This window comes from Salvelinus alpinus, chromosome 24 (assembly GCF_045679555.1).
Source record: "Salvelinus alpinus chromosome 24, SLU_Salpinus.1, whole genome shotgun sequence".
Classification (NCBI taxonomy): Eukaryota; Metazoa; Chordata; class Actinopteri; order Salmoniformes; family Salmonidae; genus Salvelinus; species Salvelinus alpinus.
The window spans coordinates 5,719,719-5,732,562 of record NC_092109.1 but is presented as its reverse complement, the minus strand read 5'-3'; the positions used below and the strand labels follow the sequence as shown (position 1 = coordinate 5,732,562).

At 42.6% G+C, this 12,844-nt stretch overlaps 1 protein-coding gene across 2 annotated transcripts in view; it reads right to left on the bottom strand.

The window, feature by feature from the left end:
* Nucleotides 1-12,844, bottom strand: part of tnpo1 (transportin 1) — a 60,971-nt gene that overhangs the window by 37,657 nt on the left and 10,470 nt on the right. For both annotated transcript variants that reach the window (XR_011670374.1, XM_071363366.1), the window contains exon 5: nucleotides 10,010-10,116. Coding sequence is in view for 1 of the 2 variants with exons in the window: in XM_071363366.1 (XP_071219467.1) it covers nucleotides 10,010-10,116 (107 nt within the window). In the remaining variant the exon portion in view is untranslated. The remainder of the gene's footprint in view (nucleotides 1-10,009; nucleotides 10,117-12,844) is intronic.

Sequence of the window (12,844 nt, the reverse complement as noted above, 5' to 3'; positions counted from 1 at the left end):
CCTTCACCCCCACTCTAGTTTCTGACCTCCCAAAGAGGAACAAGAATGTGGTCCTCCTGAGCACACTGCACAAAACGGCTGAGATCAGTGATCGTGAGAACAGGAAGACAGCCATCATCTTGGACTACAATCACAACAAAGGATGCGTGGACAACCTGGACAAGGTGATTGTAACTTACAGCTGCAGGAGGATGACTGATTGCCCGCTGGCCACTGGTCATCTTCCATAACATCATTGATGTGTCCTCATACAATGCCTTTGTGATATGGAACAAGATCAACCCTACCTGGATGCCTGATAAGCGGAACAAGAGGGTGTTCCTGGAGCAGCTGGGAAAGGCACTTGTAACCCCACACATTCAAAGAAAGGAGCGCCTCCCCCGCACAGCAGCCTCTGTAGCACTTGTGAAAGCTGTTCAAGGGGTTGAATCTTGTCCTGATCCACCTGAGGCTGCAGCAGGCAAGAGGTGATGATATTCTGCCCCCCAAAGAAGGACTGTAAAACAAATACTATGTGCTGCACATGTGAGAAATACATCTGCAAAGTCCATGCACACACACTTGCATACTGTCCTACATGTGCTAATTAGAGTTGATTGATTTATGTTCACGTTTTTGTTTTGTATCTATTATCTTATTTATACACCTTGTGGGTATAAAGTATTTTGTAGTTGAATTCCTTATTGTACAGTATATAAGAATATATCACAATGTTGCCAAAAAAGTTCAAGACTTATCAATTCCCTTCAATAAAATGCATTCAAAACTACTTTCTGCTACTTTCTTAGGCTATAGAAGTGCTATCTCTTGCTAAAGAGCTTCTTTTTTTTTTTTTACACCTATGCAGTACCTTTAGCAATAATAATAAACCTGTACTTTAGTAAAGAAAATAATTATGACAGGTGTGTTGTCATAAAGACGAGTGGTGTCCACTGATTAAATGCAGTCTTTCTGCATTGTGAAGAGGGAAAACCCAGATATTCAAAGTCTGATGAATGACAGGTTGTTTCTTCATGCAAAACAGATTTGGGGTTTAACATTCAATTAAGCTGCTTTATTTTATGGGTTTAGTGAAGGCGGGTAATTTTTTACCCTTAGAACAAGGAGAGTATACAGAATGTTAAGACTACACAAGGGTTAAGAATAGAAAATATAGAAATACACAGGCTCCCGAGTGGTGCAGCGGTCTAAGACACTGCAGTGCAAGAGGTGTCACTAGAGTCCCTGGTTCGATTCCAGGCTGTATCACATCTGGCCGTGATTGGGGCGGAAGGTAGCCTAGTGGTTAGAGCGTTGAGCCAGTAACCGAAAGGTTTCTAGATCGAATACCAGAGCTGACAAGGTAAAAATCTGTCGTTCTGTCCCTGAACAAGGCAATTAACCCACTGTTCCTAGGCCGTCATTGTAAATGAGAATTTGTTCTTAACGGACTTGCCTAGTTAAATTTAAAAAACAGGCTTTATGACTTTGTGGCTGTGGCAACTGGTGACGACCGGTAGGTAGTAGCCAGGACCGCGGTAGATTGAACTGCATTGCCCCCTAGCGGTCATACGTAGAACCACTTCTGAACTGTGAACTCGTCATTTAACTTTTTGTACATTTACATTTACATTTAAGTCATTTGTATTTTTATTTTTTTAAATGGCACTTTAAACGTTAAGACAAAATGTACATCCCTAGTCCTAACATTCGAAAAGGTTACCAAGATTACGGTCGCCCACTGAATCCCCTTTCATCCCCAAAAGTGTCTGAGTTAATCTTAACAAAAAACTATAAACCTGTAGCTAATATTTACGTTTTTCTGCACGAGCAAGTCTTCACTACCTAACTCTACATCTAGCTAAGGTGTTTGTGGTGGTACAAAATCAGTTATGAAATTCGAAAATGTGCAAGAAAACTAGCTAGTATCTGCTTGCTGGCTGAACCAGTCTCAAATCAATCCATGAAACGAAAAGGGAGGGATACCAGCAACACCAGTTCACACTCGCAATGCTGAAAGCTCCCTCTAGCTAGCTAGCGCAGAAGTTGTAGCTAATGCACAAAAAATGTTTCATGATTTCAACACAGCTGACTTTTCTGCAACGTTATCACGGTGGCCAACTGTTACAAAGTAGCGAGTCACAGTCCCAGCTTCTGTCAGTGTCAAATACATGGCAATTTCTGAGAACAGTCCCATGGTGCCGTACAACTTCATCAACAAGCTGGCAAACTAGCTACCGTCTGGACATTCAAACCAGCTTGCTCCGCTGATCGAGCATGGTTTTACGCCGGTGCGTCATAGCTACTAAGGGCGAGAGCGGAGCGATTTTCAGAATTAGGAACTAGCGTTTGGCGTTTTATGAATTCCAAGTCCTAAAAGACAGATCGGTTGAGGGACGAGCAGCGCGTAGGAGTGACGACATCCGACGTGAGACAATGCACGGGACAGTTGGAAAAGATATAGGACACCTCCGAAGCAGTTCCAACAATAGGCACCTTTTTACCGTTCTAAAGCACTACACCATGCAGAACATACTTGCTACAAAGTTACAGAAATCTAAACAACCACCGCACAAACTGAAATTGGATTAATTGTAAATGAAGGTCCAACCAGGAAAAACTTAGCTAGCATTCATTAATTCATTTATTTTTGCACAAACATATTTTTTGCAGCTTCTGATGACTGGGACAGGTATGTGTGTGTGTGTGTGTGCGTGTGTGCGTGTGCAAGCAGCAGATAAAGCGGGAGGGCGGTCAGACTAAGATCACATTCCAATGAACCTGGACAGTCCTTGTAAGACTAAGAGCCTTGCTGTGGAAATGTGCAAGAATTACAACTAAGCAAAAGAATCGGAGCCTGTTGAGAGGAGAGAGAAAGGGATTATATAAAAAATAAATGTTATTACTCCTTTATCCTCTGTTAGAAAGCTATGTTCAGACAACATGGTAGAGTATACAGTACAATGTACAGTGTCGGAATGAGCAAGCGCTTGGTTGTTCGGTCAGTTCGACAGGAACACACACCAGCACCTTCCAACCGCCCGTTAATCACCACAGTAAAAACTGCTCTCCAGCAAAAACTAAATTAAGCAATCAGCCAATATTCTATAAGCATGAGGTGACATCCCACACACATACCTGCTCTGGTCTTTTTATATAGTGAGGGGCGAAAGGGGAAGAGGGGGAAAGGGGTGACAGAGGAGATCAGGAACAAGGGGAAATAGGAGAGAGGGGTATTAAGGGCAAGAGACAGAACAGGTTTGGACGTGGACCGCGGTCGTAGTGACTTATTTTTATTTTTCGAACAATCTTCAAAATGTTCTTAAAATGTGATGTTTTGGTGCCTCTAGGCCAATTCAGAAAGCTGATTGAGGACCTTATTACTAACGAACGTGTTTATGACAGTGTTTTTCCTTTCTGCTTTCGTTTTGTATTTACATTTGGATGTGTGCACTTTCTGTAATTCAGGGCTCATCTGTAAAAGAGACCTTGGTCTCAGTATGACTCCCTGATAAAAAATAAAAGGTTAAAAGAAAGAAAATGAAGGCTATGGCATTTAGGGAAAATACCATTTGGCATGTTGCCCTGCTGTGTGCTCACTGCCAGACTCCTAGTGGTACAGTCAAGTTCAAAAAAGCTAAAACAATCATGTGACATCACGATGTTGTCACCATCAACGATGGCTGTCAAACATCGGTCGATAGACGATGCAATCGTAAAATTGCCAAACCTAGTTCGCATTCCATACTGCGGTAGAGTCTACTCAGCTCACAGGGATCTCAGTGCAGACAGAGGGACTGAGATTCATCTAATACTTGGGAGAGCAGGAGAGGGATAAACGCAGACAATGAGACTGCAGCACAGAAACTCAAGATTGTGTCTGAGAGCACTGCAGATTTCAACAGAAATATAGTCTGCGTGCAATGCGAATTGTAACACGCACAGCTCAAAACAGCAGTGTGTGATGTGGATAATCTAGTAATAGGCTAGCCGCTAAAGGATCATCTTTATGTATAAACACATAAAAGACACACTGCTCATAGCCAAAACCAGAGCCACGCCACCCAGTGCCAATAGCACTGCCTGTGAGGCCCAGTAGACTTCGAGGTCGTCAACTCCCATCACGTAATATGCTACCCAGAGCCCTGTACCACGCAGAGCTGTTAGGACCACTGCCAACCAGCTCAGTCAGTGGAATGCCTTTTTTACAGACACACACACACACACACACACACACAAATGTACCAGTCAGCTAGAATTTACAAGTCCAACGGCTGTCTGTAACATGACCCGGCTGAGGCTCATCCATATGCTCTGAATAACGCACATCAATCACTGACATATTAACAGTAGGCCTAATACGCTACACGCATGCTATTTATATTCTCTGATGAGATGCAACTACTCTTTCAGCAAATTAAAAAACAGCAGAACTAGGCTACGCAGATCTCAAGGCGATGCTTCTAAACCGACTGATGAGATTCCTCTCGCCGGGTACACCAAACCCTGGGAGTACCCGCCCGTCTGCCTGAAGAGTATTACCAAAACAAAATCACAGCTCATTCCAGCTCCACCGCAGAGAATAACTGAGCTAAATCTCAGCTCTGTGTTGGAGGAACACCCTGTGGCAAGAGTGAGAACCATTGTGCAGGCTGTCCTTTGGGCTGTCTGCCAGGCCCAGGTGTACGGGTCAACTCGATCTCCCGTCGGCTTTACTTGGATTCCCTTTGATGAGTCCAGATTGTGTCCCGTTGAAGATAGCACTGGGGCATATTTAAGTGTTAGACTATAAGAGTGATCCATGCTTCCATGGTAAATTATCAATGGCATGCAGCTTGTGTAGATCTGAATGAGCCATTGACACACACACACACACACACACAGGTTCAAAGAGATGTTAAAAGGAAGTGGAGACACCAATCTGTCATCAAGCCAAGATTAGGTCATTCTGAAGTACAAAGGTCATGTGCTGTCTGAGTCCAATCAACACTACACACAAGTGAGTAAGAAGAAAATGAGAGGGTATGTCTGGGCTTTACTGTAAGTGAATGCACGTAGGGGTGTGAGCTCACCTGTCTGTGTGTGTCGTGTCTGCCTCTCTGTGTGTGTGTGTGTGTGTGTGTGTGTGTGTGTGTGTCCTTGAGAACAGTGATCCCCAGCCACACATCTGTATGGAGGCTGCTGTCCAGTGTGTATATTAGGGCTGGAAATTGCCAGGGATGATATCACGATACTTAGGTGCCGATACGATATATTGGATTCTCATGTTTTTCTATATGTATTGCGAGTTGATATTGCGTATTTATTGCAATTTGATGTTCCAAATATATTGCTCACTATATGTCTGCCGCAGAGACAAGAGAAAATAAGTGCTGAAAACATGTTGACGCACTATTTAAAAAGAAGATTGAGAACAAGCTATTTGATGAAAAATAGTGGAGTTGGCACAGGTACAGCAGACTAGTGCTTGCGAACACAACATTTTGATATATATATATATTTTTTATTACAAATCGATAGTGAGAGAGTCAAAGCATCAATATAATATAATGACATTTAACTGTGTCAATTCCCCCCTCCCCCCCATCACTAGTGTATGTGAAGAACTCTGTGTGTGTGTGTGTGTCACCCTCAAATCAGCTCATTTGTGAGGCGCGAGTGTGCCGCTTTATATTTACTGCTGCTGGCAAGCCGCCAGGGGCCACCGCAAAGCATCCTGGGACAGCAAGGCTATTTTTGGGGCTGTTGCAAGGGAGTGCTTTCCCACGATGCAACTCTGCATCAGCAGCACGCAGCGCCAGGCTTGATGCAAAGTATGATGCCCCAATCAAATTGGTATTTAAAATACGCTAGCCTCCATGCAAACACACTCCAGTCATTCCTTCGTAGTTTGATCATCAAATGCATTTAGTGGATTTTTCTAACCCTCTCCATACCCTTTACCTGACTTGAATATCTATGAGCACAGCATAGCCACACACACACACTGCAGAGAGAAGGCTATAACTCAGGACACACCCATAACTAAAGGCGTGTCAGAGAGGAGCTGTGAGATGGAGTAACACCTGAGGGGTATACTACAATTGAAGCAATATCTTCTCAGGGTTTTGTAGCTTCAGATTACAGCTCAGGCTTCATCCGTACTACGACGGTGGAGATTTCTCGCCCGCCTGCAGCCAACTCTAGCAGGCTTGTAACTGCAGATGCATGTCACACGTGGCTAGTCAAAACGCCGAACTCTTCACTGATAATGCTGAAACATCAATCCGTGGGCGAGTCAGTGCCACGTTATGTGCCGAAGTCAAAAGGAAAGAAAAGTTACCTTGCAAATTCATGTGAAATAAGCTTGTTGAAGTACCGTCTTAATAGTATTATTAAGTAGTATTACTTATCATTAATGCAGTCTTTGGCAGGTAGCCTAGTGGTTAGAGCGTTGAGCCAGTAACCGAAAGGTTGCTAGACCAAATCCCCGAGCTGACAAGGTAAAAATTGGTCGTTCTGCCCCTGAACAAGGCAGTTAACCTCTAACCTACTGTCCCTAGGCCGTCACTGTAAATAAGAATTTGTTCTCAACTGACTTGCCTATTTAAAGGTTCAATTAAGAAAATTTAAAATCAGTGCACAAGCACCTTTTTTTGCACACCTAAAAAAAAAAGTGTTATTAAAGGACAAACAAGTTTCATCATTGTATGATGCAAGGAACAACTTCATTACCATATTTGTTTACCATCGAGAATCAGACAGAAATGCAGAAAAACACTCTGCCCATTGGCTTCTTTGCATATTCAAGCTGGTTTCAAAATACAACACTGCCCCTTTAAGGCTCTCCTGGAGGATGGCCACCCTTGCTAGCCTATAAAATACTGCAACATTACAATTTCAACCAAATATACTGAACAAAAAATAAAATTTTACTCGGCAAGTCAGTTAACAACAAATTCTTATTTACAATGACGGCCTACACCGGCCAAACACGGACGACGCCGGGCCAATTGTGCGCTGCCCTTACGGGACTCCCAATCATGGCTGGTTGTGATACAGCCTGGATTCGAACCAGGGTGTCTGTAGTGACGCCTCGAGCACTGAGATGCAGTGCTAACTCGGGAGCCAAAGTTACAGTTCATATAAAAAGGAAATCAGTCAATTGAAATAAATTAATTAAACCCTAATCTATGGATTTCACGACTGGGCAAGGCCGCAGCCATAGGTGGCCTGGGAGGGCATAGGTCCACCCACCTGGGAGCCAGGCCCAGCCAATCAGAATGAGTTTACACCCAAAAAAGGGCTTTATTACAGAGAAATATTCCTCAGTTTCATCAGCTGTCCGGGTGGCTGGTCTCAGACGATCCCGCAGGTAAAGAAGCCAGATGTGGAGGTCCTGGGCTGCGGTTGTGATGCCAAATTCTCTAAAATTGTTGGAGGCGGCTTATGGTAGAGAAACTAACATTACATTCTCTAGCAACAGCTTTGGTGAATATTCCTGCAGTCAGCATGCCAATTGCACGCTCGCTCAAAACTTGACATCTGTTACATTGTGTTGTGTGACAAAACAGCACAGTCGAGTGGCCTTTTGTCCCCAAAACAAGGTGCACCTGTGTAATGTTTATGCTGTTTAATCAGCTTCTTGATATGCCACCCCTGTCAGGTGGATGGATTATCTTGGCAAAGGAGAAATGCTCACTAACAGGGATGTAAACAAATGTACCGGTATGCACAATATTTTAGAGCAATAAGCTTTATGTGCGTATGGAGAATTCCTGGCATGTTTTATTTCAGCTCATGAAACCTGGAACCAACACTTTATATTTTTGTTCAGTTTACTTATTTATTTTAAAAATAATTCCCTCCAGGCCTCAAAATTAAATATATTGATACTATTGATACTGTTCAAAACAGACTGCAAAGGTTGATGCAAAAAACTTATCTTAAAATGTTGTTCGTTTTATTTCTTCATATTATAAGCTTGACGAACCAACGAACCATGCCTCAAGTATGTCGACAGAATCAAGCCTTTTGAAGTTAATTATCATTCATTACAAACTGGGTGGTTTAAACCCTGAATGCTGATTGGCTAATAGCCAGGGTATATCAGACCGTATACCACGGGTATGACAAAACATTTATTTGTACTGCTGTAATTATGTTGGTAACCAGTTTATAATAGCAATAAGGCACCTCGGGCGCTTGTGATATATGGCCAATATACCACGGCTAAGGGATGTGTCCAGGCCGTCCGCGTTGCGTCGTACGTAAGAACAGCCCTTAGCCGTGGTATATTGGCCATATACCACACCTCCTCGGGCCTTACTGCATCAGCTTGGACAAGAGGCTGTAGCCATTATGCATATCACCTACACTGACATGTAGGCTTTTTATTTATGTATACTGCATTCGGAAAGTATTCTGACCTAGACTTTTTCCACATTTTGTTACAGCATTATTCTAAAATGGATTAAATACATTTTGTTCCTCACTCTACACACAATACCCCATAATAACAAAATGAAAACAGGTTTAGACAATTTAGCAAATGTTGATTTAAAAAGAAAAATAGGAAATACCTCATATACATAAGTATTCAGACCCTTTGCTATGAGACTCGAAATTGAGCTCAGGTGCATCCTGTTTCCATTGTTCATCCTTGAGATGTTTCTACAACTTGATTGTAGATTCAATTGATTGGACATGATTTGGAAAGGCACACCTGTCCATATAAGGTCCCACAGTTGACAGTGCATGTCAGAGCAAAAACCAAGCCATGAGGTTGAAGGAATTGTCCATAGAGCTCCAAGACAGGATTGTGTCGAGGCACAGATCTGGGGAAGGGTACCAAAATATTTTTTGAAGCATTGAAGGTCCCCAAGAACACAGTGGCCTCCATCCTTAAATGGAAAAAGTTTGGAACCACCAAGACTCTTCCTAGAGATGGCCGCCCGGCCAAACTGAGCAATTGGGGGAGAAGAGCAGAGAATAAAGGTACAGATTGATCTTTGATGAAAACCTGCTCCAGAGCACTCAGGACAATGACCCTAAGCACACAGCCAAGACAACGCTGGAGTGGCTTCAGGACAAGTGTCTGTCCTTAAGTGGCCCAGCCAGAGCCCGGACTTGAACCCAATCGAACCTCTGGATGTAATCCATCCTTTTAACCTCACTAACTCTTCTTGCAATAATCAGTCATTCTAATAGTTGTGTTAGTAACGCTAATAGTAGGGCAGCCACCCAACATTGACACCGAATGTGATTAAGTGCTAAGAATATCCCCCCCACCCCAAAATAGCTTAACTTAGCACCACCACTTTGATGTTGTTGGCTTGCTCTTAAGTCGTAACCAAAGACGGTATTCTTGGTCATGGCGAGAGCCAGTCAAGAAATGAGGTCAGATTATATTCACTGGTATAAAAGATACGCAGAGAGAGAGAGGGAGAGGGATAATATAAGTGATTTCATGTTGAATAAGCTGCAGTTTTGGGTTAGTTCCTATCCAGCTGTGAGTATTTGCCTTCAGCTGAGCCGGTCAGCAGGACTCCATCCAGATGCTGCTTTATTTGACCCCCCCCCCCCCCCCCCTCCCCAGAAAAGTGCACAGGAACACTAACAAACAGACACCTACATATTTTCTGCTTGTGTCTGGTATTGAATGTGAAAAAAGGACAAGACAACCAGATCACTCATTCAAAACGTCAAGGTCACTCATTCAAACACAGATCATCTCTGATTAATCCACAGATTACAGCGAAGAGACAACAACTCTCAAACCAACCTCCATCCTAAAACCAAACTCACCTCAGTAGCAGTCATGAGACAGTATTAGTAGTACAATTGTAAACCTGAGCTCCCAGACATAGCAGTGTAGTCCAGTTGTATCCTTATCTAGTCTTCTCCTCACAATATTTAGCGTATGACAGTTCAGAAAACATCGGCAGCCCAGTACTGTGTTAACCTAGGTCATCACCTCACAGTAGTGATAGACATATAGCTCAGCTCACAGACCTGGCAGCCCAGACCCTGTCCTAGTCTCGTCCCTCACCTCACAGGTGTTGTAGTCCTCAGAGTCCAGCAGAAGGCAGAGTTTGGGCAGCAGCTCAGGCCAGTTCTGCAGCTCCCCTTTGGAGGCGATGGTAGTGATGAGGATACCTGGGTCGAGAGAGAAAGACACAGAAAGCGCGAGAGAGAGAGCGAGAGAGACAAAGACACAGAAAGAGAGAGAGACACACAGAAAGAGAAAGAGAGAGAGACACACAGAAAGAGAAAGAGAGACACAGAAAGAGAGAGACACAGAAAGAGAGAGACACAGAGATGAGACAGGTCTCCTCAAAGCAACTCCACAACCCTCCCTTATAACAATCACCTCCTTGCTTAATCATCATGATCACCATCAGGATTGGCAGAGCCAATATCCTGCACTTTGAGTCGGTTTATAATAGGTGATTTACACACTCCTGTTTGTTCATTTCTGTCAGATGTGTGGTAACCATGGCAACAGAGCCCCGGCACAGTCTGTTGCTTGCCTGCTGACTCTGATAAGGAGGCACCATGCAAACACCATTGGCTATCTCAACAAGCCAGCTGGCTAATCAAACCTTCAGAAATAACCATGCAGCCAGACACCAGTGAGACGAACGGAGTTATATTACCCTGAGCCGCGGTGTACCAGTCTATGGCCTGTGACGTGAACAGGCAAAAGCGGTGAGGGAGGAGTGCCTTTCTCAAATCAAACAATAATCTGTGCCGCTTGGTCATGTCGGCAATAAGGCAGCATGGTACAGCGTCCAGAAACATAAAACATATATTTTCCATAAAATGTTAGAATTTTCAAAGTAGTTTTAAAGTGGGAAGGCAGATAAAGCGTTTTTTTTAAGCAATCACTTTTGCATGGGAAACAGAGAATCCTACTCATTACTTCACGTGCATAATCTAGCCAATGCTAGATTGTAGTACTTTAAAGAATTTTTACTTAAGTTGGGTTTTTTTAGGGTATCTGTACTTTACTATTTACATTTTTGATAACTTTTACTTTACTACATTCCTAAAGGAAAATAATGTACTTTTTACTCCATACATTTTCCTTGACACCCAAAAGTACTTGCTAAGCATTCAAAATGTAACAGGACGATAAAATTGTCCAATTCACGCACTTATCAACAGAACATCCCTGGTCATCCCTACTGCCTCTGATCCCTGGTCATCCCTACTGCCTCTGATCCCTGGTCATCCCTACTGCCTCTGAACTCACATGCTTCGTATGTCAATTATCAAAAAGTGTGCACCTGGCTTTCCGTAAATTAAAATAAATAAATGGTGCCATCTGGTTTGCTTAATATAAGGAATTTGAAATTATTTACACTTTTACTTTTGATACTTAAGTATATTCAAAACCAAACACTTTTAGATTTTTACTCAAGTAGTATATTACCGGGTGACTTTTACTTGAGTCATTTTCTATTAAGGCATCTTAACTTTTACTGAAGTATGACAGTTGGCTACTTTTTCCACTACTGGCTTTGAACAGGGCACCTGGCTCACACCCGCGAGGCAGGCCGGTTCCAAAAAGAATGCAATCACTTTTCACCCGCTGCAAACGTCTCCCACCGAGGTAACCCGGGCCAGATAATCGAATCCCCCTCAATGACTCAAAGATTCAGGTTAATACAGTACGAGTCATAATACCCATAAAAACACATTGGTCAAAAATGTCAATGATTTCAAATCATTTTTTCACAATTCATTTTTCCCCGTTGTGTTTTTTTTTTTACCAATTCAAATAAGGTCTGTGTTTAGTGTAGGCTTACCCTGTTGTGACTTTTTGATAATGATAAGTCACCTTGTCTTTCGGAGACCTCAAAAATGAATTGCTAATTAGCTGCTAATGTGGCTATCATACAGAACTACACATGCTTCACGTAAGTCACCAGGGCCATGATGATCTGAACGAAACCGAGGCAAAGGTAAGAATATCTGGATCAACTATCTAATGCTTGCTAACATAAATAAATTAGCGACAATTGTTTAAATTGACAAAAAGTTTAGAGGCAACTTAGAGGCACAATTCGGGTTAAGTGCCTTGCTCAAGGGCACAGAGATTTTTAACCTAGGCACATTAATGTAACATTATTTAGTCCTACCTGCTATGGTGGGTTTTAAATTAATTGCTATTCACACATTTGTTTTTGAGGTAAAGTTACTGTGATGTTATTGATACCAAATTGCAAACCTTATTTGCACCTTCTCTATTCTAGAACCAATGCGTGTGTCTGAGTCTTATCACCTTTAAAAACTTCAAGCTGCGCGTGGGCGCACAGCTCGCCAGGGACTGACGCGCATTTTAAAAAATGTATAAATCGTAATAAAATTGCTCAATGCCTAAAAGTATTAGAGGGAACATTGCCTGGAACACCATTCTCCTGCTTGGATCTGTTTCAGTCACTGAAGAGAAGGAGTGTGTGAAGGGTTTTGTAATCAGGTATGAGCTGGACTGGAACAAAAGCTTAGACACTACTGCCATTCAGATCTGGAGCTGTCCATTCTTAAGTAATTTTTCTGCACTATGGGTACAATGGTATTGACAGTCACACAGTGTACAAAACATTAATTTTGCACCAGCCAATGGTCATCCAGCAAACTTGACAACCATGGGAAGCATTGTAGTCAACACGGGCCAGCATCCCTGTGGAATGCTTTCGAAAGCATGTAGAGTCCATACCCCAACGAATTGAGGCTGTTCTGAGGGCAAAAGGGGTGGGGGGTGAAACTAAATTTGAGGAAGGTATTGCTAATATTTGGTACACTCAGTGTGTGTGTTTGTAAATAAATATATATATATATATATATATAAATAAAACACACAGTACCAGTAAAAAGTTTG